This window comes from Heptranchias perlo, chromosome 1, assembly GCF_035084215.1.
Source record: "Heptranchias perlo isolate sHepPer1 chromosome 1, sHepPer1.hap1, whole genome shotgun sequence".
NCBI classification, from domain to species: domain Eukaryota; kingdom Metazoa; phylum Chordata; class Chondrichthyes; order Hexanchiformes; family Hexanchidae; genus Heptranchias; species Heptranchias perlo.
This window is the reverse complement of record NC_090325.1, coordinates 115,628,733-115,645,491: the sequence shown is the minus strand read 5'-3', so window position 1 is coordinate 115,645,491 and position 16,759 is coordinate 115,628,733. Positions and strand designations below refer to the sequence as shown.

The window sequence follows — 16,759 nt, the reverse complement described above, 5'->3', positions numbered from 1 at the left end:
CAACTGAATTCAAATTCTCAAGCTGCCATGCTGGGATTTAAACTCACATTCTCTTTATTAGTCCAGGCCTATACATTACCAGACCGGTAACATCCACTACACTACCATCCCCCTGTAATTTGGGAAGCAGAGAATTAGAGTTGGTTGCAGCAGAGGAGTTGCTCTGATATGGAAGCAGGGTAGCTGGGCGACGCAAAACTGAGACGCCAGTGGCAGGAGGGTGTAATTTCAGTGCAAAGTTTACTTGTGTGGTTTCCATTAGAATGTAGACATAGAAATTTAGAATGAAAAATCGTTGACAGCAAATGCACACAGATGTAAGATTCTTTTTAATATATTATAGATAGATAATATATTATAGACAATGTCAGTGCCTGAATTATAACAAGGTAATAAATCTTATTTGTATACAAAGATTATAACACTGCAAAAGATTTAATATAACTAAACATTTCCAAAAAAAAGGCAGCTAAACTTTATTGCATTTTGAAATAGACACACAATCACAATTGAACTGTTTTAAACAATTTACAAATGATAAAATTAAAAGAAAGCAAAAAGCTACACAAAATAAATGTAACATTCTTTTGGCGTTTTTAATTTAACCTTTAAGCAATTATTGATTCTTACAATTACTACAATGAACTCTATTCCAATGTGAAAATGAATACTGAGAATACTAAATTAAAGACCATTATTTTGGATCAGTTTATGAATCTTTCTATGCATCCAGATTTTTTTAAACAATGCATTGCTTGAACATGCTCAATGGTTAAATAAAGACAAGTGGATTCTCCTTGCTTCCATATTATTTACCACCTCAAAAAACAAATGGTCATAAGAATTCTTAGCCATCTAGTGCAGTAGAAATACATTTTTACACAAACTGAAGCATTCACAAAAATATATTATTTACAGCTTTCGTACACCACAATGCATGATGCAGCAAATTATAACTTGAAGTGCTCTGACTGCTCAATGCCAACACGTTTCTTATTGCTAGCAGACTGGATTATCTTAAATTAAAAACAAATCTGTGGTCACAAGTTCTGCATGAGCTTTCTCCCATCTCCTTCCCAGTCCTAATTCGGGAGATTTTTTGCCTGTCCCTTTTTAAGTCTTCTCTGTACTCCCCACAATTCTTTAACCAAGAGACCTTTGCCCATACTCCTGTGTAAATGGCCACAAACGGGGTCTGGGCTAAAGTTGTCCTCGGGTTTAATACCCTGTGTGGGGAAGCATATCATTTCCATGATGTGATCAGGAACATTTCTGCGATCAGGAACTCAGTGCGCAAAAATATAGAAGCGCTCTCTGAGCTTTCCTGAATTTAAGATAGGAGGAATACAGTACGTGTATATCCCCTTTTTGTTTCATTCCTTCTCAAAAATCCATAATCGTGCCTTTGTCCTGAAAATAAAACTGCACAAAACACTGTACTAAAATAAACATTTACAGTTAATTCAGAAAGATCTAAAAGGTATGTCGGCTAATGCAACCTTCGAGATTTGTGTTCTTGCTCAAAGTAACTACTGAATATACAGGCAGTTTTGTGAGATGATATAAAACAGGAATCAAAGATACTATTAAAATTTATTATAGACCATCCTCTTCTCCCAATAAAAAAAAATAGAATTTGGAGAATGCTACTGCTTTCAATATGCATGGGAGTGCAAATCACTGTTAATCTTACACAGGTTCAGTTGGGACATTAAGCATAAGTCAAAAGTAGAAACCCACTAATTAGTTATCAACCAATTTGACAATTGCAAGAAGTTTTTGTACAAAAACAAGATTTATAAATCATAGCACTATTGTAAATCTTGTACATAGCACTAGCTAATAAATGAATTGTGCGCTATTGAATTTAACTTCACAAAACAGGTGAATTATTGCTCGGTAAACTTCTTGCTGAACGCCCGTGAAACTATACACAGTTTAGGAGATTAACAGAAAAACAAACAATAAGACCACACGCTTACCTCTAAGGACTAGTGTAAAGAGAGGAAACTGGGGTAGAGGAGAAGGGGAAAAAAAGTATATTTAATATGTTTCCTTTTAAAAAGAAACTTCATACCAACAATCTTATTTTTCAATGTGAAATACAAATTACAAAATTTGTGCTTTTCCCTTGTCACATTTTAAAACAGCCACCAAGCATGTTTTTCTCCAGCATCTATACATGCCACTGTACAACAAGGAATGGTACCACTAGATTTATCTGTCTGAGGCTGCTACTGCAGAGCTCAACCCATGATTGATGCTGATAAGTTCAATTCACTAAGAGTGAGTGCATTATGCATTCAATGCTGTCTTGCAAGGCTCCAAAGGAGTAACAGCACAGTTGGAAACAGCCAGGGAAGTGGCAGAAGACCAACAGGGTTTCAATTTGCAAATCCACTTCCATTCAATACAATGCATATCATCACCGTTTAGAACAATTCTGAGAAATCAAATCTAGCTTAAGGAAAATGCTATGTATATATTTTTTTAAATTACACCAGAGTTTAAGATCAATTTTCCCTGCCTTCTTTCTCATTCTGCAAAAACCGGCTACTCGGAATTTTTCCTCTGTAAAATTGTCTTCAGAAAACTCCACTGTATTCCACGTCAATTGTAAAAGTCACATGCAGTCGACAACATTGCTGGATCCTTGGCCCACGTCTCTGATCTGGTTGACCAGGCAGGAACATACAGCAACTCCAGCTCCGGCCCTGCAGTGTGAAATGGATCCAACCAACTCCCACCTATAATGAAGGGAATTAAAAAGTCATTATGAAAAACACCAGCCAATACAGCCATTTAATTTCCTTGTTTCCAGAGAGAGTTTATGCATACTGATGCTCATCATTCTAGTATCCTTAATGCAGGAATGCATCCTTTTAATTGTGTCTCTCATCTAAGTGTTTTTTGTCAGCATGCTCTGGTACATCCAACAAAGAAACTAAATTAAATTAACTGCAGGTGGCCAAAAATAGTAACAAGAATATACGACCAATGTTAATATCACAGTGGCCCTTGCAATAATCATGATGTTTCCTACTATTTAACTGGAAAAGTACATTTGATCTAAATCCTCTGCATTTGTATTCCCGTCAACACATATGTAGAGAGAGAGGAGAGAAAGTCATCAGAATACTATAGATATTAACCACACTCTGCAATCACAGATGATTCTTTGGGGAAATGGTTTGCTCTGCTACTTTCCTTTGTTCTCCACAACCTTCCTAACAAGTTAGAAAATGCTGTAGACCATACACGACAACCATCCTTGTTTAGCACAGACAGTCAGTATTTTGAGGGCACATCCTGCAAACCCACTTTTGCGGATGAAAAACAGATCGGGCCAGGTTGAGGGAGGGGCAAGACTGGCAGCTCAATATTCCGGGGTACAGAATCTTCAGGCGAGACAGAGGGGGAGGTATAAGAGGAGGGGGGGTCGCAATATTAATTAAAGAATCAATTACTGCCATAAGGAGGGATGATATATTAGCAGGTTCCTCTAATGAGGCCATATGGGTGGAGCTTAAAAACAAAAACAAAAAGGGGGCAAGCACTTTGATGGGAGTGTACTATAGGCCCCCAAACAGTCAGAGGGAGATAGAGGAACAGATATGTAGGCAAATCTCAGAAAATTGTGCAAATAATAGGGTAATAATAGTGGGGGATTTCAACTTCCCCAATATTAACTGGGATACTCAGAGTGTAAAAGGCTTAGAGGGTACAAAATTCTTAACGTGCATCCAGGAGAGCTTTTTGAGCCAGCATGTAGAAAGTCCTACAAGAGAGGGGGCGGTACTGGACCTAATTCTAGGGAATGTGGCCGGCCAAGTGGAAGAAGTGCTAGTAGGTGAGCACTTTGGTGACAGTGACCATAATTCGGTGAGATTTAAGGTGGTCATGGAAAAGGACAGGGAGGGGCCGGAAATAAAGGTTCTAAATTGGGGGAAGGCTGATTTTAATAGGATAAGGCAGGATCTGGCCAAAATGGACTGGGATCAGCTGCTTGTAGGAAAATCCGCATCGGAGCAATGGGAGTCTTTCAGAAGGGAGATTGAGACCATACAATGGCAACATGTTCCCGTAAAGGTCAAGGGTGGTTCAAAGAACTACAGGGAACCTTGGATGTCAGGGGATATACGAGAATGGATTAGGAAGAAAAGGAGGGCTTTTGGCAGATACAAAAGGCTAAAGACGGAGGAAGCCCTAGAGGAGTACAAAAAGTGCAGGGGGATACTTAAAAAAGAAATTAGGAGATCAAGGAGGGGCCATGAAATAACACTGGCGAGCAAAATAAAGGAAAATCCTAAGATGTTTTATAAGTATATTAAGGGTAAGAGGATGACTAGGGAAAAAATAGGGCCCATTAGGGACAAAAATGGCAATCTGTGTGTGGAGCCGGCAGATGTAGGAGGGGTTCTAAATGAATTTTTTGCATCTGTTTTCACTATGGAGAAGGACGATGTAGACATAGAAATACGGCTTGGGGACTGTGATATACTCGAACATATTAACATCGAGCGGGAGGAGGTATTGGCGGTTTTAGCAGGCCTAAAAATGGATAAATCCCCAGGCCCGGACGAAATGTATCCCAGGCTACTGTGTGAGGCAAAGGAGGAGATTGCGGGGGCTCTGACACATATATTCAGAACCTCTCTGGCCACAGGGGATGTGCCAGAGGACTGGAGAACCGCTAATGTAATACCATTATTCAAGAAGGGGAGTAGGGAAAAACTGGGGAACTACAGGCCAGTGAGCCTAACATCAGTGGTAGGAAAATTATTGGAAAAAATTCTGAAGGACAAAATTAGTCTCCACTTGGAGAAGCAAGGATTAATCAGGGATAGTCAACATGGCTTTGTCAAGGGAAGATCATGTCTGACTAATTTGATTGAATTTTTTGAGGGGGTGACTAGGCGTGTGGATGAGGGTAACGCAGTGGATGTGGTATACATGGATTTCAGTAAGGCCTTCGATAAAGTCCCCCACAGGAGACTGGTCAAGAAGGTACGAGCCCATGGAATCCAGGGTGCCTTGGCACTTTGGATACAAAACTGGCTTAGTGGCAGAAGGCAGAGGGTGATGGCCGAAGGTTGTTTTTGTGACTGGAAGCCTGTGGCCAGTGGGGTACCACAGGGATCGGTGCTGGGTCCCTTGCTGTTTGTGGTCTACATTAATGACTTGGATATGAATGTAAAAGGTATGATCAGTAAGTTCGCTGATGATACAAAGATTGGTAGGGTGGTAAATAGCGAGGAGGATAGCCTCAGTCTGCAGGACGATATAGATGGGTTGGTCAGATGGGCGGAACAGTGGCAAATGGAATTTAACCCGGAAAAGTGCGAGGTGATGCACTTTGGAGGGACTAACAAGGCAAGGGAATACACAATGAATGGGAGGACCCTAGGCAAGACAGAGGGTCAGAGGGATCTTGGTGTGCAAGTTCACAGATCCCTGAAGGCGGCGGAACAGGTAGATAAGGTGGTAAAGAAGGCATATGGGATACTTGCCTTTATTAGCCGAGGCATAGAATATAAGAGCAAGGAGGTTATGATGGAGCTGTATAAAACACTGGTTAGGCCACAGCTGGAGTACTGTGTGCAGTTCTGGTCGCCACACTACAGGAAGGATGTGATCGCTTTGGAGAGGGTGCAGAGGAGATTCACCAGGATGTTACCAGGGCTGGAGCGCTGGGAGAGACTGGGAAGATTGGGTTTGTTTTCCTTGGAGCAGAGGAGGCTGAGGGGGGACATGATTGAGGTGTACAAAATTATGAGGGGCACAGATAGGATGGATACTAAGGAGCTTTTTCCCTTCGTTGAGGGTTCTATAACAAGGGGACATAGATTCAAGGTAAAAGGCGGGAGGTTTAGAGGGGATTTGAGAAAGAACGTTTTCACCCAGAGGGTGGTTAGAGTCTGGAACTCACTGTCTGAAAGGGTTGTGGAGGCAGGAACCCTCACAACATTCAAGAAGCATTTGGATGAGCACTTGAAATGCCATAGCATACAAGGCTACGGACCAAATGCTGGAATATGGGATTAGAGTAGACAGGGCTGATGGCCGGCGCGGACACGATGGGCCGAAGGGCCTCTATCCGTGCTGTATAACTCTCTATGACACCACCATAGCCCTCCCCCCCAGCCCAAAAATACTGTTTCAGGTTCCAACGCTTGTTGTCACTGCTGCTGTAAGCAATTGAATGCAGGGGGAGGAGAGGAGAAGATTTTTAGTGGTCCCATCTTTTGGATAAGATGTTAAACCAAAGCCCCATCTGCCTATTTGAAGAGAAGCGGGGGGTTCTCCTGGTGTCAACAACAACAAATTGGCTGCTATGTTTGCCAACAAAACAACAGTGACCATGAAGCATTCAGATGTCCTGGTGAAATGAAAAGCACTATATAAATGCAAGTCTTTTTTTTCTGGATTTGACTTCTCCATTTACTGTTAAATACATTTTTCAAAACAAAAACATTAATTCAAGTTTTTAATCTCTCAGTAATAGTTATCTGCTGCTATTGGAAGAAATATAATTCATTCCCAAATGAGTTTCCTACTATTTTTGAGTAAGAGTGTAGTTTTCGGTAAAATTGAGCAACTTACCCTTCCTTCGAAGGTGGGGGAAAAAAAACACAATACTCATTTCCATGTAAATTCTAAAATACTAGAAAATTCACCAATAAAAGTATCAATAATCAAAATTTTCTGGAATGGCACGTCCATAGCCCACACAGAAAACAATTTTGTGCCTTCAGCATTTGTATCGCACCTTTCAGGTTTTCATGTACTTATGTTTTATGTTTTTTTCATAATGAAGGAATGTTGGGAAGTTACAAGCCCATTTCCCACTGTATTTTCAGTGTAATTACTTATTTTTACATGTCATTAGCTTACATTTCAGGGCTCTGAATGGACAGTTGTGTGTGGGTTGTGTCAGCTTTTGTTGAAGTTGTTAATTTGCTTATTTTCCAGGTTAACACGTACCGAGAACTCAATAGGACAAACCTCTCCCTCTTTCACCACTCAATGCCTCAAGACTTCATCTTCATGCTCTATTTGAGATTTCCCTCATCTCCCCTGCCCTCGCCATGTAAGAAGCCTCAGAAATTTTCTCTCTCCAACCTGCATCCCACCCATCTGAAAGCTCTCCCACTCACCTCTCCAACAGCCACTGCAGCCCTCGTAGCCTCAGTCTTGCAGTGAAAGAATGTGCTATGGCAACAGAGTTATCTCAGCTTTCTCAGTACTAGCAGAAATGGTCTATTGCCTTCATTAGTGATTCTCAGGATGCCAGGATAGCTCTGCCTCAATGATCCTTATTACAAGACCCAAAAGAGAGTAGGAAAGAGCCAGAAAGGTGGCAGAGAGCCATAAAGTGTACATCAAGCAGGGAGAGGATACTCTGGCCAACAGCAGCAGGAGCTAGAAGCGTCAAACACTATTGCCATAGATCACAAATGGACAGAATAAGGCCAATTAATTGTTAGGACGAACTGGCATTTTTTTTTTTTTTTAAAAGTGTCTGAACAACCAATTCAAAACATTTAACACAATGTAGTTAATTTCATAGAAGTTGTCTCATCATGAACTTTCCATCAATTCTTTTTTAAATGTCTTAGCAAGCGTGGGAAAAAGATAAAGAATTAGTTAAGCATGAACCCAGGTGAACACAAGCAACAAGCACTGATGTGCCTGAAAGAAATAACCTCACAGGAGACCCTGAAAGTGATATATTAGAGCAAACCAAACATAGCTCTGCTGACAAGCAGCATAATCATATACTAACAATTATAACATCAAATTTATTTTGCTATTAATTTTTTAAAAATTCATTCTCAGGATATGGGCGTCAGTGGCAAAGTCAGCATTTATTGCCCATCCCTAACTGTTCTCGAGAAGATGCTTTGTTAAATCAGCATTTACAATGTCTGAATTTGCCAATAATGTGACAAAATAACTTTGTAATTTATAGTTTGGCCATTTTATCAAATTTTATTAGCAAATAAACTGGCCCCATGCTAGCACTGATTTAAAAAATATTTACAGTATGTACATTTCAAGAGCCAAGACAATACCATATGATTCACTATTCAAAAATGAAACATTTTCTCGAAGAACCTTGATGACGTACATCATCTATGGGGGTGGGGGCATCATGTACACATTGGCCTGGTTCATCAAATGACCATGTTATGGAAATGTTCTGCAAAACACTGACAGTGGGTTAGAGTAGTTGAATACGTAAAAGTTGTGATTTGTAGCATGATGGTATTACAGTGGTACTTACAGTAGTAGGTGAGGTGGCGTTCCCATTCATTTTAATGCTGGGGGGAGGAAGAAGCCATCAGGCAAAAATTAATTTTCTTCCCTAACATTTTTGGCAATGTATACTCATCTCTATATATTAGACTAAAATACTCAAAAAAAAAATTAGCCCTTCAACTTTGGACTCTATTCCATAGGTTCCTTTTCTGAAAAAGGGTCCACAACACCAACTTGTATGAAATTAACATTAAATTTGTGACAATATTAGTGGGGAATGGAAAGGTCAATTTTGAACCGAGGTTTGGAGAGGGAACTTTTTTGAAGGTTGAGAATAAAATGTAAAGAGCCTTGTGCTGCATCTTATCTAAACTTGAGTGGTTTGGGATGTAGATCAGTCATTGATTTCCTCTCTAGAATGCTCATTAATGGATAATGCTACAAAGAAATTACAACATTAATCATAAAAAAAACTCAATCCCAATAATACCACATTTTGTTCCACATACCACATGCAGAACAGACAGACACATTTACCTGTTCAACACTGGATCGTAAGCTTCCACCGTATTCAGGTAAACGTTGCCATTGTGACCACCAACAGCAAAGATTTTGCCCATTAGAGTCGCCACCCCAACACCACCGCGGGGTGTCGTCAGCTCCGCCACATATTCCCACTTGTTTGTACGAGGATCAAATCGTTCTACAGAGCTGAGCGGAGAGTTATCATCAAAACCACCTAAATGAAAAGCACAAACATACTATGGGTACAAGGGATAAAAACAGAACAGCTGCTGCAATGGCGGCACAGCGTGAAGCATTGCCATGCGGCGGGATACAGGTTAGGCTCTTTTCCAACATCGGATGTTCCCAATCCCGGCAGCAGGGAGGCAATGAGCCGAGTCAACTACCTGTGTTAGTTAAAGGGGGAAAAAATGGCAGGCTCTTCACTAAACCACAGTTGCGCACCTCACGGCAGCCAGTCAAGAGTGTTATTGGCAGTGAGTGACGTCCTCTTTCCCCACCACAGGAAGGTGCAGAAAAGACCAACAGGGAAGGGAAGGAAAGCATTTTAACTTCAAAAAGTAGAAACATAATGAAAACAATGTATACAAGAAAATTTAAGTTCTATTATCAAAATTATGGAAGTAAAATAAAAGGTAGGTAAGTTCTTTTAGTGTAACAGAGTCAAATTACCATAACACTAAATAAATCAAGAATGCAGCAGTTTCAACACCAATTCAAAGACTGTCTAACCAGAGAATGTGCTGCATTTTCTGCTTCTGGAGACAGTGAACCTGAACCAGAATGCGCTGCATACTTTTTTACATCAGAATCTTCCCCCCCAACTTCTGTTTTTTGTAAAAAAGAAATTTAATAAACGTGTGTTTTTTTTTAAAAATTAACAGCTAATAGTGGTATGCGGAGAGAGATAAACTGTTTATCCCACTAGACATTGGCTTCCATTGATCTACAAGGTCCATTTCATTGCTCCTTAAAGGCTGAACAATGGAAGATTACACTCTCATACATGTTCATTACAAGCTGGTAGTAATTGAGTTGCAACAGTATTTTTGCATTGGTAAGCCAATTGGAATATTTAAATGGGTCAAAGTTCATCGCAAGTAGGTTCCACTCCACACAGCTTCTAGTCACGTTCCCATCTTTTTCTCTACCCTTCGGTTCTTTTCTAGTCTCCATGTGTTGTGCACCAACTACAGTTAAGCAGGCTACCTTCTGCCAGCTTCAGCCAATGTCTCTCTGAACCAGCCATCAGTGATACATGAAGGCAGCCCAGGAATGACTAAATTTATTAAGACACAGTCTCATAATTTCATTGGTTCATATTTATGTTGAAGCATTTGCTTTCTGAAAGTGTGCTGATTATGTAAAGTTAATACTCACCTACTATGTACAAGCAGCCATTTAGTTCACCAACTCCATTTCCAGCCCGTCTTTGTCCCATTTCCTTAATTTCAGTCCATTTGTCTAAGTAGGGATCGTATCTCTCAACGCTAGACAAAGATACCACCCCGTCATTCCCACCAACAGCGTACACGTGGTTCTAAATGTGAAGAAATGAACAAAGGATTAGATGCAGACACATCAGGAAAAAGGAAAAGGAGCAGAAGTGGGAAGCCACGGGGAGGTAAGAATCATTGTTGCAGACAGGACAGCTGACACGCAGCATTGTGCTCACCCAATTTTGGATGCCTGGAGGCAAAACAGGAATGATGCAAACAAAATATGATCAGGTTAAAACTCCATTTTTAAAGCACCCAGAATTTAAAAATCCACGTAGGAATTTTTTTAATAAAAAGGATAAGAAAGTTTCTGTGTTTAGACTGTAGACTGAAAAAACAGATGACCAAAGCCTTAAAAAAGGGTAATAAATAGAGGCAAATTGCTTTCTTCTTCTGTGTTTATTACTGTTTTTAACTCACAAAGACTCTTGAAAAAAAAATCACTCAACCTTCTAGCTCAGGTCAGTGGCTAGTCCTTCCTTATAAGGAAGCACTTTGTGAAAACATTCCAAGGATGGCCAGGTGACCAACCTTTGATAAAGGTTCCTTTACACTATCACAACATAACAGCAAAGGGCAGATGCTCCAGCACCGCCATCCTCATCTTACAAAGTGTTCTTACCAGTTAAAGAGCAAATGCTAGACCAAATCCTGAAATGGGGAAGCAAGATAAGCAAGCTTTGATCTTTAAATACAAGACACCATGATTTTACCCCATTTTGCTAGCAGTCAGAGAAAGAGACAATAAGGAAGTTGATTTCCCAATCATCCCTCATTGTGCGCTTCAGTCCTAAAAAATTGAATATTTAATCTTGGTTACCTGCGACTAAGGTCCAAGACAAGATTAAAACAATGTTTTCAGCCACACTGTGGGCTAGGATATCCTTAACAACACCCATTGCATAGTCTGCATATACAACCAAACAAGTTTAATGTCTTGGTGGTGTCTCAGGGGTTCTTGCCGCAGCTCAAGTCCAGGACAGCTGCCAGTGAACAAATTTTGCCCAAAGAATTGGATAGGATTGCATCTAGGATTGCCAACTCTGGTTGGACATATTCTTGGAGGGTTGATCACATGACACTTGCCCTCTGTTTGAAAATGTTATTGCATTTACCTTAGTCGAGTGTTCTCGGTATTACCAAGGGCCGAATAAAATATTTAAGTTATTTTGTTTTGTAGAATACAAAGATTTCAGCAACATGAATTACAACATAATTTATAAATCAAAACTATCTGGGTAACCCATTTCCTGAGCTGTTTTTGTGTTACTGTTGAACTTTTTTTCTCGACCAAAAGAGAACGTTCCACTGTTCCAAATCCTATTACCCTCGTATTCCCTGTGTTTCCCTCACATTACCTGTATTTTTCATCATTTCTCCCTGCTGCTGCCCATTGCCCATTATCCTGCTCCCAACCATCTCTCTTCCTGTCAATCAATTGCCTGTTCTGGCCCAATACCTTTTTCAGACTCCGCACGGGTAATTTAAATTGAGGGGAAAACTGGAATGACGCAGGGCCGGATGTTCATTTCTCAGCTTTAAATTTATACTCCCCATGCTGGGGCTTTCCCATCCTCCCAGTTATCAGGTGGATTTTACCATCTCTGCCATGATATTTTCTGATGTGGAGATGCCGGTGATGGACTGGGGTTGACAATTGCAAACTATTTTACAACACCAAGTTATAGTCCAGCAATTTTATTTTAAATTCACAAGCTTTCGGAGGCTACCTCCTTCCTCAGGTGAACGATGTGGAAATGAAATCCTCGAAATGAAATCTCTTTTATAATTCACAGAACAATGCTTGGTGATTACAGACAGTTTTTTCAACTGCCCGTTGCCAAGGCAATCAGTGTGCAGACAGACAGGTGTTACCTGACAGGTCTCAGAATATACAAATCACCAAAAAAAACAACAAACAAAAAAAAAAGAGATAGAGAGGTAGAAACATAGAAAAGACAGCAACTGACCCGTTATATTAAAAACAGATAACATTTGTTCGCTGGTGGGGTAACGTGTAGCGTGACATGAACCCAAGATCCCGGTTGAGGCCGTCCTCATGGGTGCGGAACTTGGCTATCAATTTCTGCTCGACGATTTTGCGTTGTCGTGTGTCTCGAAGGCCGCCTTGGAGTACGCTTACCCGAAGGTCGGTGGCTGAATGTCCTTGACTGCTGAAGTCAAGGCCTTCGAGACACACGACAACGCAAAATCGTCGAGCAGAAATTGATAGCCAAGTTCCGCATTGTTCTGTGAATTATAAAAGAGATTTCATTTCGAGGATTTCATTTCCACATCGTTCACCTGAGGAAGGAGGTAGCCTCTGAAAGCTTGTGAATTTAAAATAAAATTGCTGGACTATAACTTGGTGTTGTAAAATAGTTTACAATGATATTTTCTGGGTTTTCTCCCCTCTCGGGTCTGTCTGAGACACACAGGTGCAAAGTTCCACTTTTCTCCCGGGTTGCTGGTAGCAGTGCCCGGGAGAGCAACTCTCAATTCTGGGAGACTCCAGACAACCCTACTTGCATCCTCATCGGGAGTACTCTTGAAATAACATCATACAATAAATTCAAATGTTTGAATTTCTTTTCACTGGATACCAGAAACAGCCTTCACTGCATTGTGGTATGCTGTTGATGTCAATATCAAAATGGTTCTAATAATCTTCTGGAACTGTTCAGAAAAAAGATATCTAAGAACACAACATTGTGAAAGTTAAGAAATGATGCAGTGCTTACCCTGAGTGCAACTGAACCCACACCACCCCTTGGTGTGTTCATTGCTGCCACAGTGCTCCACAGGTCTGAGCCAATGTCGTATCTTTCAACATCACTAAAGCATGTATGGTCATCTAGACCTCCTATTGCATAAATTGGACCCCCAAGGGAAGCCAGAGAAATACCCCTCCTGTAGACATCAAAATCACATCAAGCTATTCATAAATACACAGATATATATATATATTTATAAGAAAACCAAAACAACAATTTCTTGTGCTCCTCACTCAATAACAAGAGAGTATGTGTAGAAACTCCATTAGGGCAGTGAGGGTGGGAAACTGAAATATACATTGTGGTGAAGTAGAAGATGACTTGGAGGTAGACATTTAAGCACATTTTGGATAATGCAAGTAATCTCTGCCCTACATCTGGCCTGTGTTGACACTGCATCTGATTGCTGATGATGCAGTCACTGGCTGGAAAATGTTAAATTATTTCATTCTCCAGCACTAGAAGCCTGTCCATCAGGAGGCATGTGAACACATACGGTGCAACTGAAGAAATTTAAATTGTGAAACCCAAAAACCCCAAATTATAATTTTGCAGAAAAAGTCTGTTTTAAAACAAATGTGAAAGGGCAAAACAGAATACAATCCTGATGGAAAGGACTTTTCTTTCATCAGAACCTATAATTTCCTGAATTTCTGAATATTTCACTATATCTTTAACACGTTTACTGTATCATGATACAGTAAACGTGTTAAAGATATAGTAAAATATTGCAGTTTCACTTGCTGCCATGCGAATCACTCTGAACAGCTGTAATATCATGACTTGGCATTTGAGTCTGAAACGTGTTTGACACCAAGGGAGTAAAATTCCTCCATGCTTTACAATTTGACATTTGCCGAAAGTGCAGTAATTCTGTAGGTTAGCATTAAAGAGGTGCTTGCTAATTTTTGCTTTTGCTCCCAAAATTCCTCCTGGGACTATCTTAGTTTGATGTACATTAATGCATAGCCAGGCTGGAACTTTTTTTTAAGCTAGTGAAGCACCAATAAACAGAAAACTTGCAAATTTAGATGTTTGCCTTCCAACCCACGTTGTGTTCACGATTCCCACATTAAAGGTGGTGTTAAGACACCTTACAGTTGTTGTAGTCGTGGTAGAATAATTTATATAGCGCCTTCACCGTAGAAGAAAGTCCCAAGCTGCTTCACAGAGATGTGAGGAAAATGAATGCAAGCTCAAAGAAGTGATTAGGAAGGGACTTTTAAAAGAGGGTCTTAAAAAGAGGAGAGGGAGGTGAAGAGGCAGACAGGTTAAGGCAGGGAATTCCAGAGTGTGTGATCTAGGCAGCTGAAGGCACAGCCGCCAATGATGGGGTGAAGGAAGGGAAAGGTCAGAGTCAGAGAAATGGAGAGTTTGAAGAGAGGGGGTTGTAGGTCTGCAGGTGATTGCATATAGGGAATTTAAAGACAAGGATAAAAAAAATATTAAATTTGAGGCAATGGGGGACTAGGAGCCAAATGTAGGTCAGCAAGGACAGCCCCAATAAGTGAGCAGGACTTAGTGCAGGATAGGATACAGGCAGCAGATACACTGGAACAAGCTGGGTGTTCTCAAACTGCCACCAGATCCTTTCCACACATGCGGGAATGGGCTCATCCCCTGTCTCCTTGTTTCCTCTTCTAAATTGCTGGAGTGTGCACAGCTTCAAGTTGTGATAACGACAATAAATACGGTGTCAAGTCTTGTTGTTGGAGGGGGGCAAGCATTTTACTGTACGAGTCAGAGATTTATATCTCATTGTACTCAAAACAAGCCTAAGCACCCAGAGTTTAGATGCATCTATTTAAAGATAAGCCTACCTTTTAGTGTTCATGGACGCTTTCATCATCCATTTGTTTGTCAGCGGATCAAATACTTCCATGCTGCCCAAATGCTCATTTCCATCATGCCCTCCAACTGCATAGATTTTTCCTGTGGTTCACCAGAGCAAGAACTATTAGAAATGTTATGAATTTATCAAACATAAATGGAATATTATTTGAAATATTATTCACCATCCACTGAGATTACTCCAACATGTCGCCTCCGGCTGTTCATTTCAGGCCCAAAGAACCAGCTGTTTTTGCTAATTGAGTAACACTCAATACTACGGAATGGGTCACCTGCTCCTCCTCTACCACCAACACAGAACAAGACACCTGTACAAAAGCAAGTAGAGTAAAGATAGGTACCAAATTTTCTCTCAGTTTGATACAAGACTTTTAAAAAGAATTTCACCTTTTAGTAGAACATAAAATGAGAAGAAATTTCTACCATCAATTCGAATACAAAATTGAGCAAATTATAAGGGCTGCAAACAGATTCACATTCAGATCAAGTTTCCCTTTTACTTTATTGGTACTTCTACAGTTATGTGCATGGTGTATAATAGTAAAATTACCTACCAGCCCAGGTCAAGCAGAAATATGTTGGGACAAGTAAATATTTACTGCCAGCAGTCACCTTGATGTTGCAATTTCTTGCATACTATATTTCACAGATAATACCCTCAGAAATCTGATCAAGAAATTGATTTTTAAAAGTCAATAACCCTAGTCTGGCGTAAACTCAGTTTGTACAGGTTACAGGCTTAACTTCAAATGAACATGAAGAAATTAACTGGTAGAAATAATTACCATCCTTCTCAGGGACAGCATAAAATTACAGTACCCATCTTCAAGGTAAACTACATTAGAATTCTAGTGCTGCACCTACAGTCAATCCAACCAATATAAATATTTTTAAAATTTTTAAGAGAACAATGCCTCCAGAACAAGTTTTATAAGAAACTTTGGACAGTACTACAATATGAGAACGGCTGATTAAAAAAAACCTCAAATTTCATTTGGCGAGAACCAAACTTCCAGAGGAGGAAAACACAAAAAAGCCTGTAGATTTCTCTATGTTTGTAAGAAGGACAATGATTTTCTAGTAAGATTTAATCTTGCTCATATAGAGTAGAAAAATGCATTTTTGCCACAACAACTTTTATAAAGATCTCCATTATTTCATTTTACTATTAATTTTCTTCCTCTGCCTACATACACGGGTCTGATTTGATCCCTTTCACCCTTCCTACCCAAGTGACCTTTCTTTAGCCTGGATAAAAAGTGTCCGTGGTCTATTTCACCATTGTCTATAGATGTGAACTTCCACAAGCTTTGCTCATTACATACATTCTTCTCATACAGTATACACTCCTAACTTGCTTAACAAAAACATCACAATAAACCCTCAAACTCAGCCATAAATGTGATTCCAACCACATCCCCTCCCAATTACAGCACAGCTTACAGCCACTTAAACCCCCCCCCCCCCACCCCCACCTTCCAGGGTACAGTACTTCTGATTTCTTTTGAGGCAATTTACAATTGGAGCCTTCCTATCTTTGTCTGAACCAGTTGATCTATTATTGTTCACAATGTCATCTTGCTATGTATTCATCAGTTAATACGGTGGAACAAGATTCCACATTTGCACCATGTTTGCAATCCCAGTTGCTGTGTGTGGATGTCATACTTGAAGACCAAAATAAAGCAAAACAAAAAAAAACATGGAAGGTTTGGCAGTAGTACTCATAATATAGCCTAGCCAAGAGGTCACTGCAGCCCACTTACCACTCACCGAACATGCTACCTCATTTGTCTACAGGCCTGAATCTGGAGCTTTACCACTGCCAGCCGCCGGGGAGGTGGAATG

The 16,759-nt window shown here is 40.2% G+C and overlaps 1 protein-coding gene across 7 annotated transcripts in view; it reads right to left on the bottom strand.

The window, feature by feature from the left end:
- Positions 1-312: 312 nt before the first annotated feature.
- Positions 313-16,759, bottom strand: part of klhl8 (kelch-like family member 8) — a 44,655-nt gene continuing 28,208 nt past the window's right edge. For 4 of the 7 annotated variants that reach the window (XM_067990353.1, XM_067990361.1, XM_067990398.1 and 1 more), the window contains 8 exons: positions 15,076-15,219; positions 14,881-14,992; positions 13,028-13,196; positions 10,168-10,327; positions 8,800-9,001; positions 8,288-8,324; positions 8,132-8,203; positions 313-2,747 (listed from right to left, as the gene is read on the bottom strand). In XM_067990353.1, coding sequence (XP_067846454.1) covers positions 2,586-2,747; positions 8,132-8,203; positions 8,288-8,324; positions 8,800-9,001; positions 10,168-10,327; positions 13,028-13,196; positions 14,881-14,992; positions 15,076-15,219 — 1,058 coding nt within the window. In that variant the 3' untranslated portion in view covers positions 313-2,585. Of the gene's footprint in view, positions 2,748-8,131; positions 8,214-8,287; positions 8,325-8,799; positions 9,002-10,167; positions 10,328-13,027; positions 13,197-14,880; positions 14,993-15,075; positions 15,220-16,759 lie in introns of all 7 variants that reach the window. The other 3 variants (XM_067990407.1, XM_067990371.1, XM_067990380.1) reach the window with 3 other exon arrangements.